Below are 25815 nucleotides of genomic sequence, written 5' to 3'. Positions count from 1 at the left end.
GTAGATTTGCCTCTGATCTGGGTGCATTTTCTCTGCGATCTCCCAAAACAGTCAGTGAGTGGAAAATCTTGGCTAAAATCACGTAGTGTGAACTCTGCTTTAATAACCACTGGTTATGTTTGAAAGAGGATGTCGAGTCTAGAATGATTTCTCTCTTTACAGTGGTGCCACACATCACAGATGCCATCCAGGAATGGGTTGTGAAACAGGCCAAAGTACCCGTTGATGTTGACGATGTAGAACCTCAAGTTTGTGTAATAGAGGTAAGCCGAGCCGTTCCTTTTATCATGTGATCATTTGTGCCAAATGGCTCATATTGTATGTTCTTTTATACAGCTGCCATGTTTGTCAGTGATGATATTTGGGACTGTGTGCGTGTTTGCAGTTAGGAGGCACTGTCGGGGACATCGAGAGTATGCCTTTCATCGAGGCCTTCAGGCAGTTCCAGTTTAAAGTGAAGAGAGAGAACTTCTGTAACATTCACGTCAGCCTGATACCACAGGTAAGAGAGCAACACCTTCAGGCCTGAATATCAGTATCAGCTGCTCTACACACACTTATTCAGCCTCCATCATAACGGTGTGTGTCATCCTCTGGAGATACAAAACAACAACGAAGAATTTTCAAAATTTTTTAAAAACAACTTTAATTTAAATTCACAAATAAGATTTTCATTTTTTGAAATAAAATCTGGGCTCGTATTTATCAACAGATGAATCACTACCAGAAAAAGCACTGAAACTCAGGACTAAACCCATTTGCTCAGAGTAGCACATAAGTTATTTATGAAGCATCATATACATGCTTTCATTTCATCAGATTAGAGGACTGCTCTGAGGACAGGCTGATGCTGCTGTTTTAAAGTAAAATTCAAATGTAGCCACTCAGTTTGTCCGCTCAGGCACGTGGTAACAAGGAATAAATCACAAAGCTGATGATGGAAGTAGCTGGCTTCCTTCTCTTCTCTGGTAAAGGATACACGTGTGTAGTACCAATTGGGCCCTCACGAGACAGTAGCAGCAGGTAAATCAGAGCTGACAGCATCTCAAATGCACACTGCAAAACAGCCCTTCTAGAAACAGGCCAGATATTCTTTAGTATAACCTTGCTGTAGTTGCAGATGCACAGACAAGAGGTCGGCATCGGGTTCGTTGTGTACAGTCAGTTTAACATATGAATCTCTCCATTGTTGTGTCCAGCCCAGTGCGACAGGAGAGCAAAAGACCAAACCAACCCAGAACAGTGTCAGAGAGCTGAGAGGACTGGGTTTGTCCCCTGATCTGGTGAGTCACCTGCTCCACACACTCATCGCTATACTGTAAATGCTCCACTTTACTGTGTGTGTGTGTGTCTGTATTCCCTGCTGACTGTGACTCTACACGTCAGTATGTTTCATGAGCAGTAATGACATTGACCATTACATTTGTACCAATAAGAGCCTCCTAAATGTTACACAGTGGGCCTTTTTCAAAGTAGGCCATGACATCCTGAAGTTTTGGATAATTTCTGTGAAGCCGTTCACGTCCCAATCCCACTCTCCTGGCTCCAACTCCGCATCCATGCACACCTCCGTACAGAAGTACAAAAAGCTGTAATCTCTCTTCCACCTCATTATCATCTGCTCATGAATTTACTGGCTTCCACGGCACATCTGCTTACTTTCCATAGGTCTCTGTTATCGAGGCTCGACTATATTCTTTTTTTGTTGAAATGACGTGTTTCCCCCTCAGCGATCATTAAAGTTTTATCTCATCTCTGCCGATAGATCATGTGTCGCTGCTCCGCTGCTCTGGAGAACTCCGTCAAAGAAAAGATTTCAATGTTCTGCCACGTAGAACCCGAACAGGTACGTCACCGACACTGAAGCCCTTTGATGAAACAGACTCTTTCAGCTGCTCCAAACTCAATGAGCTGTCTCGTCCCAGGTCATCTGTGTGCACGACGTGTCGTCCATCTACAGAGTGCCGCTGCTGCTGGAGAATCAGGGTGTGGTGGGCTACCTGAGCAGGAGACTCAATATGCCCATAGAGGCCCGACCCAGGAAAATGCTGACTAAATGGAAGGAGATGTCTGACAGGTTAGTTAAAGAAGAAATCCTCAATTTAAAATGAAATTGGGGACGGGGGGTCCTGTGCTGTTCTCCTGCCCTACAGTATGTGATTATCTCCAGCGTTAACTACTATACATGCTGTGTTCACAGGTCAGACAGACTGCTGGAGCACTGCTCTATAGCACTGGTTGGGAAGTACACCAAGTTTTCCGACTCCTATGCTTCTGTCATCAAGGCTCTGGAGCACTCGGCCCTGGCCATTAGCCATAAATTGGAGGTTAAGGTATGTACACCGTGGTGTTAACCCACAGTCTGTGTGACAGATTTGAAGGAATTCTTTTTCTTTTTCCTCCTAAACAAACGCATTTTTGGAGGCCTCAACATGCTCGAAAACTCATGAAACTCGGCGCACATGTCAGTCGTGGCGAAAAATTTTATATTCTATGCGCAGCTTTCGGGTTGGCCACTAGGTGGCGCTACCGTCAAAAAAATTATTTTACTCCTATATGCTTTGTCCGATTTGCACGAAAATTGTTATGTATCATGTGGGGACTGTCCTGGCAAAAAATTTGAAATGAATTTGAAGATTTTGATATTCAAAAAATCACGCCCGATAAAATTATTACTTCTTGTAGGATTTGGTCAAAACAGTAAGTGGAGCATTTCCCCAATATGTATGTACGATACACCAAACTTGAATCCTTAGGTTCCACATTCTTCCTCAAGATCGTGTAAAATTTTAGGCTATTGCCACAAGGGGGCGCCTTTAAAATTTTAAGAAAGTTTATACTCTCCGCATTGCACGTGGATTTAAATGAAACTTGTACGATGCTGCCCACATTGCCCCTGGGACCCTCACTAATAATACGTGGCCGCAGCACGCCCCGAGTTGCGTGGAGTGCGAGGGCCCGCCCAACGCTGCTTGCAGCTTTAATTTTGAGTTATGACTTCTAGAATGATTTTAAATTAGCTTAAATTACATGACAAACTATCAGGGTTCCCACGCATCCTGGAAAAGCTGGCAATTTAGAGACTAGTTTTCCAGTCATGGGAACACCTAGACATTATTTAAAATGAGCAGATATCCTGGGAATAATAGTTATCCAGTACATTTTTGTATTTTAGCCTCTTTCTCAGATACCCTACGTAACCTGCGTGTGTATTTAGGACTGTTGATAGCATAAACTGTGACAGTGGAACTGACCTGTACTGCTCTTTTCGGCATCACTTCTATTTTTTCTATGCATACAGCCTAATAATGATCAAATTTCTTGTTGCTGTGGTTGATAAATACATGCACAGTGATGTTAATTGTATGTGCAGCGAACACTGGAACTTTCTTAAAGATTTTCTGTAAAATAAAATAAATTCTACTTGATTTGAACTTGTTGGCTGTGGCTGAATTAATGTAGTCAAATCACCCTAAACCGAAGCTTTTATGACCATTTGTGATCAAGTGCTGTCCTGTATTAACGAGCCTGACTACAATAACTAAATTCCTGATGTTTTTAGAACACCTGCATACATGTGTCTTTGTCTTCATCTATCTGGGATCCTGGTCCTAGTCTGTAATGTTTTGTAATGTCATTACAAAAGAAAATAGTTGTGATGCGTGTGTGTGTTTAAGTCAAACCGGGTGTGAAGTTCTTCCATAAAGAGTAACTTGACCCAGACTGGAAATCCTGCATGTGCTGCCATCTAGTGGAAAACAGCTCTCTATCTAAATCTTGTGTTCTTCAGAGCTGCCACCTAAACGTTGTGTCTCTGCCCCTCAGTATATAGACTCAGCGTATTTGGAGCCGAGCACTCTGCAGGAGGAACCGGTGAAATACCACGAGGCGTGGCAGAAACTCTGCAGTGCTGAGTGAGTGCTGATGCACCATTAAATACAGTGATACAACCTGGACATTACATTTGTAGTTTCATCAACTGTTTCCCCCTCTATCCTCAGTGGCATCCTGGTTCCAGGAGGTTTTGGTGTCAGAGGAACTGAGGGAAAGATTCACGCCATCAACTGGGCCAGGAATCAGAAAAAACCTTTTCTAGGTACAGGATAGCTGTCAGGATGGCCATGATACGTGTTTATCAGATTTATCCTATTGAAAGGAATAACACTTTTGAACTGTGTGTGTTCCTGCAGGCGTGTGTCTTGGAATGCAGTTGGCTGTATGTGAATTTGCCAGGAACATGCTTGGCTGGAAAGGTAATATTAATTCTCCCACATAGCCAAACTGAACTGGTGTAGTGTTCTGTATTTGCATCAAAGAAAACCACCACCACTAAACAGAGCGTTATCATGTTACTCAAACTGGCTCTGATGTTGTAAAGCCAGTTTCCTTATTTTTCTTTTACTAATTCAGGTGAAAGATTGAGTACATATGTGTTCAGCTACTGAGCGAGTAAAAACTGTAATTTTTACAGAATTTGTTGAATTACAGCTACCGAATTCTTTCAATTTGACTATTTTATTCCATCAGGCACCTTTTTGATTCAGTACTCATTTTCATAGTCCTTACAATTGTGCATGTGGCATAGGAGTTATTAGGAATGCAAGTAATATGCACACAGGTGATATCAAAATAAAATGACAAACTGTCTACTAGTATAAAGAACACACCACCATGTGCATACAATCTGTCAGTTAAACCAGAGCAGTGGGATGTGCATTAGTATTGATCACAGTGCCTAAAATATTCATCATCATAGCCCTCTGTTTATGTTTACAGTACTGCTATTGAGCAGTTTGGGGTTTAAACACAAACAATCTATATATGACATACTTAACAGAACTGACTGACTTTGCCTGTTCTGCACTTAGATGCCAACTCAACTGAATTCGACCCAGAATCGAAGCATCCTGTGGTAAGTTAGTTTTTTAAATTCAGAAATGATCTCGCTGTAATTGTATGCGAGAGTGTGCATTAAATTGAGTTTGTCGTGTTGAACATCTGCAGGTGATCGATATGCCTGAACACAACCCGGGGCAGATGGGTGGAACCATGAGGCTAGGGAAGAGACGGACCATTTTCAAGACCAACAACAGCGTATTGCGTAAGAACTTGAAAATGTACTTTGAGCTCAGTATTGATGTGTTGATACGTCTGCCCTGTGCTTACAGCTGTTCTGAATTCCAGGCAAGCTTTATGGAGACGCAGAGTATGTGGATGAAAGGCACCGGCATCGCTTTGAGGTCTGTTCACTTCTCAGTTCATCAGCAGCATTAAACCACCTTGTTGACAGTGGAGAGGGTGTGTTTTCTTTAACTTTGTCATCCTTGTGCAGGTTAATCCTGACCTCAAGAGTCACTTTGAGGAGATGGGCTTCCGCTTCGTAGGTCAGGATGTGGAAGGGGAAAGAATGGAGGTCATAGAGCTGGATGGTACGCAAAATGAAACCCTAAACTGCTTTTTATCTTGTGGATAATGGTATTTACTGTGAAAGGTCAACAGGTCCTCTACAACCCCCTGCCTACAGTACATTCAGGGTTCCCAATGTGTCCTGGAAAAATGGTTTTATTTTAGCATGCGCTGTGGCCAGATTAATGTTGGAGGAAAGCTTTAGTCAGTTGTTCATAGCAGCCATTTTGACACGAAATAGGGTAAACACAGAGCCCTCATGGTAAATGTAATTCTGTTTCAGACCATCCATATTTTGTGGGAGTGCAGTATCACCCTGAGTTCACCTCCCGCCCCATCAAACCATCACCCCCCTATCTGGGTTTGCTGCTGGCTGCTGCAGGGAAGCTGCAGAGCTACTTACAGAAGGGCTGCCGTCTCTCTCCACGGTAAACACACTGCAACACGTTTTATGGCTCAACTGATACACCGGCTGTTATATCTGACCATCCATTTTGTGTTTGACACAGGGACACATACAGTGACCGGAGCGGCAGCAGCAGCCCAGACTCTGAGATTTCAGAACTGAAATTACCTTCCATTACCACTGAGTGACCTGGAGGAACACAGTACGAGATGTTTGCAAACTTGGCAGTTAAAATTTCAACTTCCCTCTACAGTGCTCAGTAGTTCTGGACTTGTTCTAAAGTGGACCCCCCTATAATCACTGACCAAGGTGGATTGTGTTTCTCAACCCTGCTCTGGATGATGTGCACTAGGAGTTCCAGTCCTGGAAATGAACTGCTCTGTATTATGTTGACATTGTGTCTCCTGCACATTTACCACAGGTTGATGAGATACAATTATTGTAAGGGGGTGTGGGGTGGTTGACATGTGAAATTAAACCAAGTGACAAGAGCTTTCAATGCTTATGTGGTAAATGAAAAGTTGCTGGACCATTTCCTGAGAACAGTCTAATTTAAAACTGACTCCACTATTGTTGCCTTATTGTAAATAACCCCTGCTACAGCCATTTGCAGCATATTCAAAGTTGTTACATTTTTAGAGGTGAATGGAACATTAAATATAATAAATGCTTCAAGAATAGTTGAGTTTGTGTTTAAATTTTATTTGGTAACAGTCAACTTTACATATACATGCGAGTTCAACAAATGTAACATTGGTGCAGCCAGGAATACAGATGACTGGACGTCCACCACCCTCACTTATTCAGGCTGCTCTCCAACTGGACCTGAAATAAAAAAAAGTTTTAGTGCAAGTCACTGGCCATTTCTGAACAGAACATGAACAGGGCTGATCTCAGTCCCATATCCGCAAGCTTCATCCAACAGTCCTCATTGTGTCAAGTGATCATCATGGATCAGAATAGCAGCTCGTGAGTGCTGACAAATGTCTTCACATACCTTCAGACCACGAAGTTACGATTCCAGAGCCAAGATTAGATTGATGCCTACAATGAGAGAAAGATTTGTTACAATCACGATTATCTGTAGCTAATCACTTCTGACTGCACCAGCAAATAATCAGGACTACTGTAGGACAGTTGAGTGGCTGCTGATGGCAGAGGGGGCCAGAGCAGTCAAAGACCACCCTATTCTCTTGCATGCACTTGGAGAACCTAGAGCTATGAAGAAGCCCCGGTCCTTAGGATAGCATGCTTAATGTGAAGTAATCAGAGGGAGCAAAAAAATAAGTTTACCTTGAGACATCCTCCTCTAGTCCCTTTAGGCTCAGCCATTGGAATCACCTAAACAGAGCAATTCAGTTAGTTTCTAAATGGGACCTTACTTTCGTTAAACTCCAGTTTAACAAGTGTGGCTCAGGAATATAAATTGTCTCAATCATGCCTGATCTCAGTGAGGGCAAGTATGTCATCACAGCCAGTACTAGTGTATGTGAGCTGTGGCTCAGAAACTTACCTGCAGGTGATGTCGTTTCCTTTGTTTCAACCTTCCATCTTCACCAGGACTTAGACCTGCACAAAGACGGCAAATGTTTAGAAAAGCTATTCACCACTTTCCTTATAGTAAGTATAGTCTAGTACTAGTGTCCTTTCCCAAATTGTTGCTGGAGCAGTTATTGTCAAACTGAACAGCGACCGTCGGTGAAAGTCTTCATTTCGGCTTCCTGTTGACCGTTCGCTGCTACGTAAGAGCAGGAGCGGCTTCGATAGGAGCCTGTTCTATAAAAGGCAGTATAAAGTCTTAGATTGAGGAGGAGAAAAATAAAAATAAAATAAAAACTTGCCTGCTTTCACCATGGACAGGGGTCAGCACAGGCACCCGACTGGTCTGTGGCTGCAGCCCCACCCCAAACTGATGCATCGGGAGTTCTGACACATTTCTAGCCGAACCAGCATTCAGTAGTAGTTTCAGCTGGAGTAGCTCATCTGTTGGCTCTGACCACATGGGCCAGCCTTGGCCATGTGGTCGGTTCACTTCCTTGGACCACTTTTGAGCGGTACTGAACACCCCACAAGAGCTGTGGTTTCAGACATGCTCTGACATAGTCTCCCATTACTGGTTGAGCCTGTAGAGAGAAATGTAGATGTTAATGCATGCTCTGCATTGATGAGCATCAAGTTAAATAACAGCTAAGAGGAAGTTAAGTCAGGATTTTTAGGAGCCACTTTTAAAACAGTGGTACAAGTTATTGAGCAGTAGAAGGCACTAGAAGATTACAGGGTAGAATTACAGGATTGCCTCCAGTTATGTGCATTCACTTTCTACATGGTCTTATACCAGACTAATGAAAGTCTCTTAGCAGGTTAAAATTTAGACCTTAACAGGTTAACCATGCATAGTGAACTACAGCCAAAGACTCTTGGTCTTTAGGAACATCGGACTGTATCTGAAGCAGATCTCAAGGGTGGATGAGGACCTGACCACGTGGTTCACACGTATAAGCCTTATGTTAACAGAGCTAAGAAAAAAAAAAGAAAAAACCGGACATGAACTTTATTACAAAACAAGCTGGCGCAAAGCCGGTTACTGTAAATATAACGCTGTGTAATTAGTTATCATGGAGCATTAACGGCTACCACAATCTGTAATGAACTTAGTTATTTGCTTCATAAGCTACCATTAGCTAGCTGGTTTACCCGCTAGTGCTGGCCCTGATAGTCAATAACTCGGCGGTAACATTAACATGTCCCACTCTGTAGTTGGTCATGGCAGCGTGAGCCAACCACAGCACAATTATTTACGAACATAAAACTTTAGCGTAAGAAAACAAATGGAGTCGAGGCCTTACCGCCATCCTGCGTCCGCTGCACTTTCTCCCCGTGGAGGACTGGAAGAGGAAGAGGCAGAGAAGAGCGTCTCCTGCTCTTATATACGCTAGCGCCGAGCAGCGGGCTTCTGATTGGCCCGCATAACTCACGTGGACCTCTTGCATGATGGGATATGTATTTTTATAAGCTTTTCTGCGAACCGTTTCCGTCTTTCTGGGTTATTGTGATTTACACAAATGACTACCAACACAAAGAGGGATTTTGACGTTTCCCCAATCACGTATTTTCCGCAGAGGAGGACAGAAGTGAAAACATAGTGTGTAAAGAGAGAAACAGCCGGTAGAGTCGGGCTATAACCGGAACTGAAGCCTACTGAATGTAGTTCAGAACCACGGACAGCAGCCTGCCTCCAGCCACTGAACTGACGCTTGTGGTTTTGAGATAAAACCGTTGCGAAACATTGCTCATACAGGGCCACGACGATAGTTGAAGCACACTGAAAGAACCTGCTAGAATTTCACACAACGTAGACCAAACCCTCTTTGTGTATGTGTGCCTGTTTGAACGTATTACTTGTCTGACCGTGTTAAAATTCCTGCTGGTATAAAAACCTGAATTATGTTTTAATACACACAGTTGTCTCATTGACGGTAGCAGCTTATACCCCGTGTAGTAGCACATAGGTAAATGTGTCACATGACTGCTGCGGTCGCTCCGTGCTCAGCGTCTCTTCCTGAGCAGAAGGCAAGGCAGCAGCAGAGGGGGCAGCGGGAGCAGCGGGAGCAGCGGGAGCCGGGGCTTCATGTAAACACGCCGCGCACAGGGCTTTGTTACACACACTCCGCTGGTATCCCCCCTTCTAGTCATGCCATGGATATTTTGTGGCAATACCAGTTCAGAATCATTCTGCTCGGGGATTCCACTGTGGGGAAGTCGTCGCTGCTCAAACGCTTCACGGACGGAATCTACAGCGATGTGGCGGATCCGACGGTCGGGGTAGATTTTTATGCCCGCTCGCTTGATATCGAGCCCGGGGTGAAAATAAAGCTGCAGCTCTGGGACACAGCCGGTCAGGAGCGATTCAGGTACGGGTTTTTTTTTGTTTTTTTAAATGTATGTATTACTGCTTCAATACAAACATCGCTGAATTGAATGTAACCACCATTCTTCACCGAGTCGTTAAATAATGGAGAGGCCTTGGTTCGCTGTCGTGTTTGGCTGCTGTTATTTAAAATGAAAGCCTTTAAATTGAATGAGGGCCATTTCCTCCCTCGTTGTGATGTAATGAAGTGAGTGTAGACAGTGGAGAAAAGGGTCAGGAGAAGATTATATAGGCCTCGATCTTATGATGCCCTGGCCTATATAGAAGCAGTGAAAATCGAGTCGCATCACTGCATTCATTCACGGATGATGGGCAGCCTCCTCATATTCAGGCCCCACTGTGATTCCATCAGATACTGACTGCACGGTCTCCGGTGCAACACCAGGATGACAACAGCCGAGCTTTTGCATTCATCTATCCTGTTGCTTGCTCTGTTTCATGTGTCCCTGCTGTCACGGATCGTTTCCATTAAAGCTCTTCTCTGTGGTGAGAAGCTGCTCCGCTCTCAGATGTGCTTTCCCTTTTGAAGCCCAGGCTTCAGAGGGTGTTTTCCTTCAGGCTCCAACACACTCACAGTCTTTCACTTCTGTCTTAACTGAATATGAAGTGTTCGTGAAAAAGACACAGATTAGGACGTGTGTGTGTGTGTATGACTGGATCCAAGAGGGGGAAAAACTCCAGGGCCGCAGACCTTTAGGGGCCCCTAAGGATCCCGTGTTTACTGTCTGGTTTGTGGTCATTTGATTAATTTTAGTTCAATTCAGTTTAATTCAATTTAATTCAGTTATTCACTCGTTCATTCTCCAGCAGGGCAATTAAAGTCCAAAGGTGTTTTTGCCACATTTGGAAGCCCTGTATTGTAAAAGTAGCCTGTGTCAAAACCTAGTTTTGATACCAGTATTATTTCATATTGTGCATACATAGTGCATATGCATATTAAATACATTTAATTTGCACACATACACATACAATCTGGCACACAGCAAACCTGATATTCCGGCATGGGAGTGCTACTTGGTTTTGATGGACAAAATATAAGGAAGCAGGCGTTGGCTGTCTGCAGTGTGCACCGTAGAAAAGGGCAACAGGATACATACAGAACATTTAGAAAATACACAGAGTGGAACTACTTCGGACATTAAAACATTAACAGATATTGAAAAGCAGAGATTCAATGATTCTGGCAGTAAGTCCTGGTTGCTGTAAGTATGGTGAAAGAGAATACAGAGCTTTACAGAGCTGTAGACTTGAGACAGACTTGAGTCACAAAAACTGAGAATTGGTTCCCCATATATTTAAGTTGACTTGAGATTTCAACCAAAAACATTCAAGCCTCAAGTTAAAGACTAACACTTGCTAGTTGCTTATTGAGACTGGTCTTGGGCTCGAGACTCGACTTCCACAAGAGCTCATGCTTGACTTGGACTTGTCTTAACTAACTTGAGACTTCCTCCAAAAGATTAAAACAGTTCTGGATCTTACATACAGTGGTTTTATAAAGCTTTTGCTTGCAGGTGACGGTTGCGTCCAAGATGTTCGGAAGTGTTAAGTCAAGAAATTTTGCCCTGTATTACTAACATGTCATTAATATATCTACCCACCAGGTCCATCACAACATCCTACTACCGTAACTCCGTGGGCGGGCTACTAGTCTTTGATCTCACCAATCGCAAGACCTTTGACCATGTGAGGGAGTGGCACAAGGAGGTGAGTGAGCACATCCTGCCTCACCACATGGTCTACATCCTCATCGGCCACAAAAGCGACCTCAACAAGGACCGCAAGGTGAGCCGGGATGAGGCGGAGCATCTGGCGGCCGAGCTGGGCATCCGCTACGTGGAGACCTCGGCCAAGTGCAACAGCAACGTGGACCGGGCCTTCGAACTGCTGACCAGAGACATCTACGAGCTGATGAAGATGGGGGAGATCGTCACCCGCGACGGCTGGGACGGGGTGAAGAGTGGCCTCACCGCCAAGGTGCTCTACCCGGCCGAGGACGAAGAGGAGCTAGCTACCGCGACCGCTGAAAAGGGCTGCCACTGCTGACTGAGAACTCTCCGTGTCCAAACACCGTCTCGTCACACCAAGAGCTCACCTCGTCTCACAGCTGTCCATCGAAACCAAGTCACTCAGGCTCAGCACCCTGTGATATCACCGTCCATCACTCCCTCACCTTGTGCTTTGTGCCCTCTCTGTGTGTGGTTTCTTCTGACAACTGGGATTCTTTTCTAACAGGGGGCCACTGTACATCCCAATGTGTCTCAAGTTGTATCTCTAAATTCATGTGGTGTAGCACGAGTCAACCTGTTTTGGGCCTCGTTAGGTTCGGAAAACACAGAAAGCGTCCAGAGGTGATCAGGTCTTGGGTCTTATAGTGTAGCCAGTACTCCTTTACACAGCCCTGGAGTTAATGGACTACTGAGTATACTGAAGATACAGATAAATCCATGGACTATGACTTACTGTAGTCTGGCATCTATTGTCGGTTTCTACTCGTCAAAGTTTGTGCAATGCTTTGCCTGCAATCTTTTGTGACTGTAATATTGTAAATAATAGTGAAATCTATAGAGATGAAAGCTAAAAGGTCACTGAAAGCTATTAAATTGATAGTGTGAACATACAGCTCTACAATTAGTGTCGCCATATTAAATCAATGTGCTCCTGCTACTGTAAGCTGTGTGTGCACTTACGCCAAACTGAGTTAAACCTTTGATCATTCTGTGAATAGATGAGTGATGTTTTTGTTAAGAAAAATTTAGATTATTTCTAGTTTAGGTGTATACATCAAGATAGGCCACTGAAATTAGTGTTGGTGGTCCCATTTAGGTATTTGTATCATAGGATCAACAGAAGCAAGACGTCAAGTGTGTCACCTCTCATCATCAGCGGTAGTAAAGATGTGTTTAAGAACAAAAGGGAGTTTGGATTCCACCTGCAGCTGTTTCTGTAAACAGCTGTTTCATTTGTTCAAAGCTCAGTTTGGTAAAATAATATGCCATTCATGCCTGAGCTGATGATGGATGCCAACTCATTAAATCCAATGGTGTGGATATATGTGCTGCTTTTGTGTATAGACTTTATGCTGTGTTCCAGAGGTGTCAGTAGGCCATTTGGGGAGATCTAGAGAAAAGTCAGGGCTCCAAGTAGGAAAAAAATGTTCAGCCCTGAGGATGCCACATTAACATGGTAGCATACACTGCAAAAGTGAATTTGCATTTCTTAAACATGGTTATTACAGTCCTCCAAACAGTTCAGTAACCACAGCACCCTGGGTTGGGTTTTGGCAAGGGACTTTTGCCACATGTCATTGCCACTCTCACTCGTATTTCTTATCATCTATTTCTTGCCCAACAGACTGCTTGATTTGATATTTGCAGGGCCTTAAACGTATATGGTCCAACATTTTGAGAAATAAGCATTTTTGCTTTGCTTTCCGGGAATTAGAGAAAATTGATATCTGTCTCATTTCTGTAAGTCCTACATTAAAGTCCTAAATTAAACGAGATGTCGGGTTATTTCTCTGTAAGGGATCCATACTGTTGGGCTCCCTTTTGCAGCCCATGGAGCTGCCCCCTGCTGGCCATTAGAAAGAATGCAGACTCTACCACACTGACTTCACTTCACAGACCTGGAAGCTCTTTCCACTATATATACTGTCAATGCTCTAAACATGAGACTGGTATCAATCTTCTCATATAACTTTCGTGGAGAAAGCACATAAGTGCATTTCCCAAAATGTTGAACCATGTACCTAAACTGAACAAAATGCCTGTTTTTACTTATTGAAATCTGACAGAAGTGATCGCCAATAAATCTGTTGACTTTCAAGGCCAGGAGTTTTATTATCGTTATATAAATCTAAGGTTTAAAGCTGTACTTAAAGTCGCTGAAATTCTTTGCTAACTACAGTAAGTACTGTTGATATAACATAAGCTTTTACATGGATAAGAGTCTTTACAGACTTGTGACCCTAATAATACCAGCTGTAATGGAGCCTATCAGCTTGCTGTTCTGAGCAGTGAGTTGCATTTATTATGAACGCATGTCTCACAAACATAGCAGTAACTACCTTTGACACAGAGGGTTGTGTATACTTTCAACTCTGCAGAGGCTTTTGACCGCAGACGCTATTAATCTGCTTCCAGGCCTCGAGTGTACATTAGACCGCAGTACACTATGCCTGGGAACTCACCTCCCCTCCCACCGCTCATTCACCTTTCACCAGCATCTCACCAAAAAACCTGTTCACACACAGAGATTATGCATTCTGCAGTTTTTACTTTGCGTTCATGTGACCAAACTGACATTTGTTTCCTTTTAATAGAGGAAGGCTGTAAGGCAGCATGTAAGGAATGTATTCTAATACATTTGCACCCTCCCTTTATTTTTTTACTGTTCTGTACAGATTCAAACTATATTCTTCCTGGTAGACCTGTTATAGCCAGGTTTAAAAACAGTGTCCAACACTACATACTATATGTTTTTTGGTTGTTTGACAATCACACGTTAACATTTTGTGTTCTCGGCACAGCTGAGGACTTCATCACAGGGGTGCTATGCTTTGAGATCTAGCTAAATGTCCTTGCAACATCCAAAATCACCATCTGACAACCAGTCTGGCTGTGTTTAATACAACTACCTTCCTCTTTTTGTCTCTCATCTAAACAGGGTTCAATTGTATGATATTGTTTGAATTTGTATGTTAATACTGTGCTGTTAGCAAACTGTTCTCCAGTGAGCATGATTCCCATTCCTGAGCACCGCACATCAGAAGGGCCCGTTGCACTGCGTGGTGCGAAGAAGGCAGCCTCCGAGCTTTGGTTCAATTTTGAGGACAAGACTGGAAAGACACCAAGAAGAAAGGGCTTTGTGAAAGACTCTGTGGGAGGAAATAAGCTTATTTCTCATCACTTGACGAATCCTCTCCACCAATGTTAAATAGCTATGACAATAATGATAAGATTAACAACAGCATTTGTAACCTTAAAAACTGCAATCTTACAAAAAGTGACCATCCTGTGATATGATGATGATGAGAATGACGGTGGCCAGTCTTCAGTCCAGATCCAGCTTCTCTCTTACTTTAATCTTAAAGTAGTTTTTAGGAAACACTCTTATATTGCTTTCTGTCAGAGAATTAGATGAATGGGAACAGGAAGCCTGACTCTGTCTAAATTTCAAAATACACCTATCAACACCTCTAAAGAAAAGTAAAAGGAGGTTGTGAGGTGAGCTACATAGTCTGCTTAGTCTGTGGATAATGCTGATGTTCCAGCATAACTCCCAGTAAAACCACAAGTTGCCATTTTTACATTTCTGTTTGTGTACAGGTTAAAGGTGTTGTAAGTGAAGTCTGCAGTTTGGCTAACTTCCTGTCCGTTCTTGCAGCTAGCAGTCGCCTCCCTCCTCCCCAAGTCACCACACTGAAATTCTGCTGCCTGAGGACCGCCTCTTTGTGGAGTCCTCTCTCCTGATTGGACAAAGTGGGAATGGAATACCAGAAAACATATTCTCTGTTTACTGCAGAAAGGGACTGGGGAGCCCTTCTTTGACTGTACACTCTGTATCAGTGACAGCTGTCGGAACGTACAGCTATTTAACACTTATTTTAACAAAAAAAATATATGGCTTACAGCCTCTTAAACAAACAAGAATGAGTAATTAGAGAGCTTTAGAGGTGTTGCTACGTATATTTTTGAACTCAATATGAATATTGCACATTTTGGGACACAGACATGAGATTGATATTAATCTTCTCATCTCGCTCTCACAAAACAGCCCAGAACAGGATATCTCAAAATGTTGGACTATGCCTTTAATGGTGTGTTCTTATGTTGTCCAGGGGAATGATCAAACCAACCCACTGATAGGGCTCCTATACCAGACACCATCAGCAGCTGTTAGGCCCTCGACGCAGTACATAGCACCGAATTATTCCGCTCCTGATCCCCATGGCCACATTTCACAGCTTTATGAATAAATGTTATTTATTTTATATATCATGTATAAGGCCTTTGATTTGATGTGATTTTATTGATTGGTTAAAAAAAATAAATAGATGTACAATGAATGATGTTGGGACTCAAGTTTGCTGTTTTTTCACTGGGGTTTGGCGCCCTCTTCTGACAGACTGACGGAGGATCATTGTGACCTAGATTGGTCACTGATTAATGGATCCATCCATCCTTTTATCCAAAACAAGAGTTTCTTTTGTCCTGATTAGATTTACTAGCTGATAGTGAGATATTGCTACAGCCAGGTTCAATGGGAACAAAAGATGCAAAACAAAAATGAAATAGGTAATCTATATTAGCTGGTAGCATTAGTTTGGCAATGGATGTCATAGAAATGAAATGTATTTTATATATCTGGCGACAGTATGGCCTATATTAACACAATAGTCAAGTCAAATTATAATCTGTACAGCATACAGACCCACAATTTACCCACAATTCAGATGAGGGACAAGAAATGTAAATATAATAACAGCATTTTAATCCCCCACTCAGAATTATATCCTGTCAGTGTGGAGAGGGCCTTTAAAACACAATTTAGGATGGTGTAATGTATAAAATATATAATATAATTAATATATAATTATATACTAATAAATACATTACATTTTTTTAATTTCTGAAAAGATTCTCACAAAAAAGTGGAGTGGAGCCCCTGGGGATGTAAATGTACCAGCCACAGTATTTATAAAACCCAGTCCCTGCATCTGTTTCCATTATCTTATGGGTTAACTATGGGGCTATCTGAGAGACAGCCGCCGAATTTAGAGAAAACGGTTGTCATGATGACTTCAGGTTCACTTTACAATACAGTAAACAACATACAAGACCTTTGTTTATCTAGATACTCGTTGATATTCCCGCATTACCTGAACGCAGCACTGGTTGAAGAGCCCACAGCAACCAATGAGAGCCCACAACAGTAGGTCGCTCCGCCTTTTATTACCCATCATGCTCTCGGCTACTCAAATCCCCTACCTAAATTTGCTAAAATACCGAAAATAATTCACTAATGACTAAATATTTCAAATAATAGTTGGTTGTCGTACATGACTGTGACACAACACGTAGTCAAACGCTGAGACACTGAGACACACTGTCGGCTCCTGAACCCTGAGTGAGGGACGTGTTGCCGCTGCTCAGTACGTGGGATGTTCAGGTGATTCGTTAAAAAGGGCTTCTGCTGTGATTGGCACAGGAGGGGTGGGGAAATCCACTCCTCCTGCGGAATCGCCATCAAGAGATTTCGGAAGCACAATTTTTAAACCAGGGGCTGCTAGTGATCACTTGTCCTGGCGCCCCGTCCTCTGCTGTGAAAGAAAAGACCCAACATAGAGATAGAAAGAGCAGGTTTACACAGCGGAGCTCTCATTTCAACCCACAGGTTAGAGTTGTTATAAGTGAGCAATGAGAACTGTAGACAAGGTTTCTTATAACGTTAAACATATACAGATGTGTGATATGGCCACTTGGCTCAACATATTGATAGTTAAAATATCATTCTTATTTATATAGCAAACTAGCTGTTAGACTTCGCCTTGGGGTGAAGAATGCCTTTATTTCAGCAGCTCGGACTCTATAACAACAGTGCTCTGTGCTTCACTGTTCAAAATGTCCCACAGTTTATTCAACACTACATTACAAGGCCAATGTTAACCTGTGATCACACTCACTGGGGTGCAAGCTGAATAGACCAAACCTAGGAGATATAACATCATAAATAAATATACAAACAGAGGGTTCCCTCTCCTCTATGATACAGTTACTGGAGTCACAGTGAAGAGTTGCGGTTGATGTTCAGGGTTTACAAGAGCGTGATAACAAGGCGAGCGCTGTTCAGCAGGAAGTCAAGCTATATCAGAGAAGTGCGCATGCGCCGCAGCTCTCCACAATCTAGGGCTGCGTTTCTCTTCATAAAACGGTAAGGACAAGCTCATTTTTTACTATGTCATTTCAAATATGCTTGGCTGCAAAATATCACCCGCGCTTACGACGCGAACGGTAGTTTTAGCCGGGGGTTTCGGGTATATCGCGGAGGGGGTTCAGCCAGCCAGGCTCGTACAGAATGGAGGGGCAACGCCGTCGCCGCGCCGTTGTTTGCTGTACGTGCCGCCGCACAGGGAGACGTCATTTTGAGGGGGAGCGGAGAGTTAAAATGCAGAGTTACGAAGGGACGTACGGTTCAGAGACAAGCGGCACGTAACCGTCACACTGTAAATGCAAAGCTTTACCCGTCTCGGACAGTATAGTTCACAATATTGTCCAGTTTCCCACACATCAAGTTACGCCCTTGCGTTAGCCATAATGGCTACCGTCGAGCCTAGTCTGAGTAGCTGTGTGGATCTCAATAGCGAAAAGCAGTCAGGTGCCTACTGCGGTCGTGATAACCCATCTAACTTTGGTAATAGGGATGTTTCATCTGCAACAAAGCAGATGGATTTATCTCTGCTGTAACTGTGCATGGTCCACCGACCTCTTGTCAGTTAGCATCTCCCTAAATTAGGCGAAACTGCGGTTTCTATTCCACAATATGCGGGAAAATCTTACACTAACGCCACAGTTTGCTCAAAAATGTGACTTAGAAACTGGAGCTTTATGAGCAGTTTGCATTGCTGACAGAACATGTTTTATTGCAATGTAATATTTGTTATGGCCTTGTGATAAATGTAGCCCCAACAATTTAAAATGTGACCTTTAATATTATAATAATTATTACTCCCATTAGTTCACAGACATGAAGAAAGTTTGTGTCAGAACCATTTCAGAAATATGATTAAAAAAAGTGACAAAATGTTTGGTAAAATGTAGTGGATATAACATAACTAACGTTAGATTGATATTGATGAATTCATACATTTTAACATATTGGAGAACGTTACCGTTTAAATGACGAATTTCTTCATGAAGTTTGGTTCATGTTCTTCATGTTAGGGAGAGTGAAGCATAATTAGCCTAACAGCTTTCAAGCTAGCTATGGTTAACTAACTTAAGTTAAGTTAACAGTTGTCCCAATAATAGGCTATTAAAATATACTCAAACATTACTGCATTATATTTTGAATTTTTTAATTGTATCAACTCACTTCACTATGTTACAACAGGCTTACATGTATAGTATGTCTACATTTGGTTTAAAAAGTTCAGTTAGTTACCTAACGTTAGCTAGTTGTGGTTAGCTAGCTAAGTTAACAGCTATCCCAATGCTAGTCCATTCAAACAGTATAAATGTACTCAGAAAACATTACTGCATTAGCTATATTTTTTATTTTTTATTTTATCAACTCAACTATGTAACAGCATGCTTACATGTACAGTATGTCTACAATTAAAACACCTTTAGGCTACTAAATAAGTTGCACTAACATGTTAACATAACGTTATGTCTTGTGGAACAACATCATGCCACCTCACCCTAATGTCTAAACCAACGAGAAATTCCTTTTCTATTATCAGGCGCTCCACAATCTGCTTTATCTTCAACTTCTCATTCATTCTCAATGCATATGACCAGTCCACTTTACATCTCTTTCCACTACATATCATATCACTAATGGTACACGACATCCTGAATGATATATGGGTATGTTTTAAAAAAAAAATGTATTTGTCCTTTTTCAGATGAACAAACTCCTGGATAGCTGTTATATGAAAGCAGCCCCCCTCTGTAGTCTACTCTGAGTGTGATGGCGACCACGGAGGAGGTCACGGTGTCCATGGGGGAGGTGGTGATGGTGAAGACTGACGGTGAAGGGGACCCCGATGACCCAAATAAGACTCAGGTCATCCTCCAGCTCCAGCCAATCACCACTGGGTATGTACTGACGCCAGGTGTAACCTCACTGACTGAAATTACAGTTCAGTTCACTTCAAAACAATTTAACAGAACAAACTGCAGGGATGCCAGGTAAATAGCCCTTCTTAGGTTTTAATTACAGTGGGACAAAGAGTACTACTCCTAAGTAAATACTTACATACACAATACATAGACCGTATCCTCTATACCGCCAAGAAGAAATGAGTGAAAATGCCAACTGTTTTTTATTTTCAGAGATGAATCTGCTGAAACAGATGCAGCTGTCATGGCTGTTGAAGCCCATCCTGGTAAGAGACTGTCAGAATGATGTTTGGACCGTTTGAAAGATTTAGTGATGCATATGTTTATCAATTTCCTCTGGTCTTCTCCTGTTAAAATTTTGTATCTTTTCATTTTTTTTAGAACAAACTGAAGGAGATGACGTTGAGATTGGCTGTCCCATAACATGCGGCGACAGTAAAGCTGTGTTGCTAGTGAAGAAATTTGTGTGCCCAGGAATCAATGTCAAATGTGTGAAGGTTGGTATTCGTCGTACACATTGAAGCAAAGTGGCAACTGTAGGAGGGTTTCACTAGTGGTCTTCTAATGCCCATCCATATGCAATTACATGTAGTGAAAATGAGTCCCGAGACGCATTAACACTAACAGACTGTGAAGAAAACTTGGTTGTTACGAACATACTGTTATGAATGAGTTGAATTAAACGGGCACTAATAAATAAATAAATAAGAAACATGGGTAAGAAATAATTGAGGCTACGGTTAAAAAATATTGTACATTAGTCTGTAAAAACAAGTTGGGACTTGAAATCAAATCAAGGCAAAATGTTTGCACAGCTTTATTGAGTTTGTGCACCTGCAGGACCAGGTCATTTCCACACTTTTTCAAAATGTTAATGTTTGTGGATTTTCTTGCGCTCGTATTACCAACAGTGAATGGTAAGGTGTCACTGTTGTATCCATGCAGTAGTATTCTGACTGATAGTATGTAGGACATTCACACAGGTAAAATTACTAAGTCTGTAATGACAGTATAGACACTAAAATCATTTGGGTTTTTATTGACAGGGAGCGAGAGGTATGTTGCGGTTACATGGTATGCAACTCCACAACATATAGAACACAAGTTTAGTGCTTATAGACATTATAATGTGGAATTATTACATATTCTAGTTGCATATATGATACTGGAACTACAAGTACTAGAAAAACTTTTCCCCTCAGAACACTGTTAGCATTATTATATAGAACATACTTAATAGCAGTAGTATATGGTATCTGTTTCAGACACAGTGATAGATTACAATTATCATCAGTCAGTAGTTACTACTGCACAACATTTGACTGACCCCAAACCCCTTTCATCTAGTGCAGTGGTTCCCAAACAGTGTGCTGTGAAGTGAGGTTAGCTGTGCCGTGGGATTTTGTGACAACCATACAATATGCAGTGTACAACTAAACATAAAGTTATGGATTCATTTTTAACTTAACACTATATCTGTACCTGGTACGTGCTTTGTAGTTCCATTACCTCATTTTTAGTTCTGTGACCTGTCTGCTTTAAATGGGTGTGTTGTTCTGCCTTTTTGTGGCTTGTTTGAAACCCACCCGTAGTGCACAGTTACACCACACCACATCATAGCATAGTACATTTAGTTTGGTACCTGCAATAATATGAATATATTATATATGACTATGTAAATTAGCTTTTTTAGTTTTTGCTGGTGTTTTATCCTCACTCAATGAACTCAATGTGGTCACTTAACTGTCTCCACCAGTATGAAGACCAGCTGATCAGCCCGAAGCAGTTTGTGCACATTTCTGGAAAAGCCACCCTGAAAGACTGGAAGAGAGCCATCAGGATGGGTGGAGTCATGCTAAGGTGAGCGGACTTATATTTGGATTAGGGAGCCAAAAGCACATATTTTAATATTCTGCTTGGTTGTACTACCCGACATCATAATTAGTCATCATCACAGCCTGCATGCAAACTCACATATGTATTACTGCTGATGTAACCAGCAGAGATGTGACTCATGCGTCTTGAATAAATATCCAAAACCATGACAAGATCAAATATTCTGTGCAGCTTTATACCAGAGAGAACTAACGAGACATTATTCCATCACGAGTGAGCTGTAGATATGATAATAACAACTCTTGTGTCTGCGTTAAACCATCTGTCTCTTTGACTGATGGAAAGACATTCTGTCATATTCTGAAATTGAATCACTTATCATATCCTGCATACTTTACATACATACATACCTGAGCAGTCTATATAAGGAAATATTTGTTGGTAATGGGAATTTGTGGTCATTGACACCCAGATGGAGTAATTAACAGAAAGACATTTTCAGATCCCACTAACAAATACATGAGCCCATAGTAAATCTCTCTGTCTGTGAGTGTGGACGAGACCCCTTTCTCTGCATGGGACGATGTGATTATCCTGGTCAAAATAATTGTGATATTATCTCAATAATCATTAAATGTTTCTACAGTAGTGTTGTTTTATTTCATAGCTCATTCATGCTTCAGTTAGTTGCAGTCTGCAACTTCATCACCAGATCCTACTAAATCCAACACACTGGAACTTTAAACCTCTTAAACATACAGGCAAACCGAGCCTTCAGCCATGGTGACAGACTTATGATTTTGGAATGATGCAGACTCTTTGTTTTGGCAATTAAAAATTAATTTAGGAAATCAGTTCACCATAATGAGTGTTTTTATCACGATACGCGATAATATACTGTATATTGTCCCATCCCATCTCCTTTCTCTGCTGATGGCACTCGTTTAGGTGTAGGGTGATAAGATGCCTGTCTTTTTGCAGAAATATGCAGCTTTACAAATAGTTTTTAAATTTAGAAATACACAAATATTCTATTCTACTAATGCACAGTTTGTGTTATGAGATCCTTGAATTTGGCTTTTTGTATCTAGTCAAAATATATTCCTGCTCCTCCTGCTGTTTCTGTGATGTCCTGCACACAAATGAGTTGTAACACTTCATGCAGTCGCTCTCACAAAACTTTCAAACAAGTAGAATTAGTGCACTGAGTCGGAAAGGCACTGCACCTCCACCCAGATAAGTACAGTGACAGGCAGCTCAGAAAGTGACAATCAAAATGAAATGTCAGCTATAAAGGATGCAAATATCTTTGGCAGTACTGAGGAGATCAATGGTAGCCTATCAAACCTAACTTCTTTTTTTTCTCTCTTCTATTTCTCAACTGTTTGGTGCTTGCTTTGATGTACTGAACTCAGAAAAATGATGGATTCAGGTCAGCTGGACTTCTACCAGCACAGCACACTGTGCACCAACACGTGTCGCAGCACCAAGTTTGACCTTTTAATCAACAACACGCGGTTCCCTCCCGATGGCACCGGACTTACTACGCCCACCTCCTCTCAAGGTGAGAACACAGCAAAGTCATGGCTCGACACATGGCGCTTTATTAAAAGATCTGCTGTTGTGTGTTGTTTAGAGTTGAGGGATTCTGTTTTTGCTTTATCAGGCTTGTGTCAGAAGAAAACTAAATGTTACTTCTGCAACTAACAATTATTTTCATTATCAATTAATCTGTAAATGAAAAATGTTGATCAGTGTTTCCCAAAGCCCAAGGTGACGTCCTCAAATGTGTTGTTTTGTCCACATCCTAAAGATATTCAGTTTACTGTCAGAGAGGACTGAAGAAAGCAAAGATTTTCACATTTGAGAAGCTGTGATAAAAGAATTTGGATATTATTTCGATTGCTTGATTATCAAAATGGTTGAATTAATTTAACAGCTGATGTTGCAGCGCTGCAAAATATGTTGAAGGCAGATTTAGATTGCAGTAAAGGGTCATTTATCCTAAACGATGAGTTAGAGAGACTGGAGACTGCATTCTTACAGCAGCTGGAGGAAATGCTTCATCATTTGGGAAAGATGAAATAATTATTTGTGTGGTGGTCTCTCCTCTTCACTATATTGTATTATATATATACTGCACAAGTTCATTGGTGTAAGCCATAATAACTGACAAGTTTCACTTGGCATGATCGTAATGGATGACACAGCAGCTGCCAAATTCAGGCAAAAATAAAAACATGTTCATAGTTCTGACTGAACAGATGTTAATGAGTTTTAACTGGTTACTGGTTGCCACCCCCCTTTCCTGTGTACCTTCAGCTTTCTCTGTCAGTTAAAGGTATACAAGCCTATGCTTTCCAGAAACATCAAATGAAAGAAATAAGTTCCACTGAAACTTTCTTTGTCTTTGTGTTGTAGTCACAGTTAGCAAAGTTTTGCATTAAAAATGCTCTGACATTCAAGTTTATACATACAAAATTGACTGGATGCCGTACTAGAGCACCAGCATCTCAGACTAAATGAATAAAATAAAACTCAACAAAAACGTCTTTGTCTTTCAGCCGGCTTCTGTAAACCAAACCTCACAGAGCTGCGATAGACCAACACGCAGAGGGAGTGAGACACCATGACTCCACTAAATCTTACTTAAACTTAACAAAACAACTTAACATAGTTGTGTACAGCTATATTCATGTTTTAAATCTCATATATAACCTTTAAAGGGTCAGCTGCTAAAAGCTTCCTGCCAAATTCACATGCTCTTTACGATTCAGTGCAATGCTTTTGCACTGCTGGACCCTCAAATCTCAGACATTTGAATGTCCATGTAACAAGCATAATGTGTGCTGTCTTGTGTAAATTGCAGCTCAGGTGGTCCTGGGTAACGGCGGGGTAGTGGGCGAGGACAGGTCCGAGGTTCTGAGTGGGAAGGCGGACTGGAGCTCAATCTCACTGGAGTCTATCGACAAGAAGGAATCGAATGAGATCTCAGGTCGCAGAGAGCGCACACCCCGACACAGATCCTTAATATCACAATATTGACATAAACACATCAGTGACCGAGACTTGCTTGTGTCTGTCTTCAGAGGACACACTGAACTTCTGGAAGGGCATCGCCGACGTGGGTTTGCTGGGTGAAGTGGTGACCAACATCAGCACAGAGCTGCTGGAGCTGCTGAACGGCGTGCAGCAGCGCAGGGAGCCAGCTGGCTTACAGGACACAGGTACGGAACAACGCTAATGTGTACTGGCTGCTGGGAATCATCAAAGCAGACCATATGCAAGACTTAGGGCTTGTTTGAAGGTGCATAAACGAGAAACAAATGGAAAGAGAGAACAAATTCAGCTGCTGTTGGAAGCTGATAGATGAAAAACAGACAAAAGGAAGCTTGTAGAGTGGCTGGTTTCTGTAACAGTAATGACTGAATGATTGTTTACAACAGCTGAATTTGTTCCTCCTTTCTGACTGACCAAGTGACCCTTTGATTGATTGCCGCACTGATCCCAGATTCCTGTCTGGTAGAGGTGGCGGTGCTCAGTAACCTTGCCCAAGTGTTCGGCCTGCTCGACTCGGTCAAGAAGATCCTGGAGAGGAGGAAGCAGCAGACGGATCCCTGCCAGGAGCAAATCCTCAGCACGCTCACCAGTGAGTACAGACCACAAACAAGGTTTCCCCTCAGGAGCCTCCACACGATTCTCTGTTCTTTACTCTGCTGTCCTTGGTTTGGCTGGTGACGCGTATATCTTTTCAGGACCCATTGGACACGTCGTTCAAAAATCAGAACTCAAGGTCTTTTTTTCGAGAGCTTTCATGATTTTTTTAAAAATGTCCAAAGCAAGTTTTTGAGTTGAGCAAGTTTATGTTGAGCGCTGATGTGTATCAGTACACACTTTGGAAGTCGGCTTATGCATTATGTACACCAAAAATCTCTGACACCATCTTTCACGGTACAACAAGCTCTGTATTTCCCTGTGTGTGTGTGTGTGTTAGAGGAGAGCAGGGGAAATCTGTGCTACACACACATAATTACTCACTTACACTTGACTGACATCCCCTTCACTACACTAACGACAGTTAATGAGTAGTCTTCTTTCTTAGTGTGATGAAATAGTGCCGGACTGTTTTAAAATCCAGTGTCTGAGCCAGGAAATAAAGATGATAGAATTGAAGTCAGATTTAGTTACAAATACAGTTTTGCAGTGGGAGGAGCTATTCCAGGCCCTAATTGATCTAGAAGTAAAAATCCCATTCGTTGCCTTGAATTGGCACAAACAACTGCATTACAAAATACCTGGTTCTTTCATAAGCAGTCAGAGGTTGTAGTCTGTGTACAGTACATAAAAAACCTCGGGGGAGAAGTTCTCTACGACTCCCAAGGTGCATTTTG

At 42.0% G+C, this 25815-nt stretch overlaps 3 protein-coding genes, 1 long non-coding RNA gene and 5 other non-coding genes across 11 annotated transcripts in view; 4 read left to right on the top strand and 5 right to left on the bottom strand.

Annotated features, from left to right (window-relative positions):
* ctps1a (CTP synthase 1a) overlaps positions 1 to 6492 on the top strand; it is a 9119-nt gene extending 2627 nt beyond the window's left edge. Inside the window, exons 3-17 of one of the 2 annotated variants that reach the window (XM_035681429.1) lie at positions 163 to 263; positions 386 to 502; positions 1200 to 1283; positions 1766 to 1846; positions 1926 to 2077; positions 2201 to 2333; positions 3826 to 3914; positions 4002 to 4096; positions 4191 to 4253; positions 4869 to 4912; positions 5005 to 5101; positions 5185 to 5240; positions 5333 to 5429; positions 5690 to 5834; positions 5916 to 6492. In XM_035681429.1, coding sequence (XP_035537322.1) covers positions 163 to 263; positions 386 to 502; positions 1200 to 1283; positions 1766 to 1846; positions 1926 to 2077; positions 2201 to 2333; positions 3826 to 3914; positions 4002 to 4096; positions 4191 to 4253; positions 4869 to 4912; positions 5005 to 5101; positions 5185 to 5240; positions 5333 to 5429; positions 5690 to 5834; positions 5916 to 6000 — 1439 coding nt within the window. In that variant the 3' untranslated portion in view covers positions 6001 to 6492. The remainder of the gene's footprint in view (positions 1 to 162; positions 264 to 385; positions 503 to 1199; positions 1284 to 1765; positions 1847 to 1925; positions 2078 to 2200; positions 2334 to 3825; positions 3915 to 4001; positions 4097 to 4190; positions 4254 to 4868; positions 4913 to 5004; positions 5102 to 5184; positions 5241 to 5332; positions 5430 to 5689; positions 5835 to 5915) is intronic. The other variant, XM_035681427.1, reaches the window with a different exon arrangement.
* A 1-nt stretch (position 6493) lies between these two features.
* LOC118342774 lies at positions 6494 to 7387 on the bottom strand. Its single transcript, XR_004797502.1, has 4 exons — positions 7326 to 7387; positions 7106 to 7153; positions 6810 to 6856; positions 6494 to 6637 (listed from the first exon to the last, which is right to left on the bottom strand). It is a non-coding gene; the product is annotated as an uncharacterized LOC118342774 (long non-coding RNA).
* LOC118343303 lies at positions 6698 to 6771 on the bottom strand. Its single transcript, XR_004797552.1, has one exon. It is a non-coding gene; the product is annotated as a small nucleolar RNA SNORD99 (small nucleolar RNA).
* LOC118343296 lies at positions 6937 to 7066 on the bottom strand. Its single transcript, XR_004797545.1, has one exon. It is a non-coding gene; the product is annotated as a small nucleolar RNA SNORA44 (small nucleolar RNA).
* LOC118343300 lies at positions 7220 to 7291 on the bottom strand. The gene has a single exon (XR_004797549.1). It is a non-coding gene; the product is annotated as a small nucleolar RNA SNORD103/SNORD85 (small nucleolar RNA).
* A 63-nt stretch (positions 7388 to 7450) lies between the features above and the next one.
* LOC118343304 lies at positions 7451 to 7587 on the bottom strand. The gene has a single exon (XR_004797553.1). It is a non-coding gene; the product is annotated as a small nucleolar RNA SNORA16B/SNORA16A family (small nucleolar RNA).
* A 1799-nt stretch (positions 7588 to 9386) lies between these two features.
* Positions 9387 to 15777, top strand: rab42a (RAB42, member RAS oncogene family a). The gene is made up of 2 exons (XM_035680808.1): positions 9387 to 9723; positions 11345 to 15777. Exons 1-2 carry the CDS (start codon positions 9509 to 9511, stop codon positions 11784 to 11786), a joined length of 657 nt encoding a protein of 218 aa, XP_035536701.1. The 5' UTR covers positions 9387 to 9508; the 3' UTR covers positions 11787 to 15777.
* A 1146-nt stretch (positions 15778 to 16923) lies between these two features.
* LOC118343299 lies at positions 16924 to 17057 on the top strand. Its single transcript, XR_004797548.1, has one exon. It is a non-coding gene; the product is annotated as a U11 spliceosomal RNA (small nuclear RNA).
* Positions 17058 to 17521: 464 nt separating this feature from the next.
* The window catches only part of gmeb1 (glucocorticoid modulatory element binding protein 1), a 10016-nt gene continuing 1722 nt past the window's right edge, over positions 17522 to 25815 (top strand). Inside the window, exons 1-9 of one of the 2 annotated variants that reach the window (XM_035681993.1) lie at positions 17522 to 17675; positions 19372 to 19564; positions 19802 to 19854; positions 19970 to 20085; positions 21345 to 21448; positions 22840 to 22988; positions 24294 to 24419; positions 24514 to 24651; positions 24951 to 25073. In XM_035681993.1, coding sequence (XP_035537886.1) covers positions 19437 to 19564; positions 19802 to 19854; positions 19970 to 20085; positions 21345 to 21448; positions 22840 to 22988; positions 24294 to 24419; positions 24514 to 24651; positions 24951 to 25073 — 937 coding nt within the window. In that variant the 5' untranslated portion in view covers positions 17522 to 17675; positions 19372 to 19436. Of the gene's footprint in view, positions 17676 to 19371; positions 19565 to 19801; positions 19855 to 19969; positions 20086 to 21344; positions 21449 to 22839; positions 22989 to 24293; positions 24420 to 24513; positions 24652 to 24935; positions 25074 to 25815 lie in introns of both variants that reach the window. The other variant, XM_035681992.1, reaches the window with a different exon arrangement.

The sequence above is a fragment of the Morone saxatilis genome, unplaced genomic scaffold (genome assembly GCF_004916995.1).
Source record: "Morone saxatilis isolate NCDOM2014 unplaced genomic scaffold, NCSU_SB_2.0 Contig9, whole genome shotgun sequence".
Classification (NCBI taxonomy): Eukaryota; Metazoa; Chordata; class Actinopteri; family Moronidae; genus Morone; species Morone saxatilis.
The sequence above is the reverse complement of the archived record's forward strand: the minus strand, read 5'-3'. Positions and strand labels throughout refer to the sequence as shown.

Bases quoted from the DNA above. Each gene is read 5' to 3' on its own strand.
- rab42a (XM_035680808.1), top strand. From the start codon at position 9,509: ATGGATATTTTGTGGCAATACCAGTTCAGAATCATTCTGCTCGGGGAT. The intron at 9,724-11,344 runs GTACGGGTTTTT...TCTACCCACCAG, and splicing joins GCCGGTCAGGAGCGATTCAG to GTCCATCACAACATCCTACT.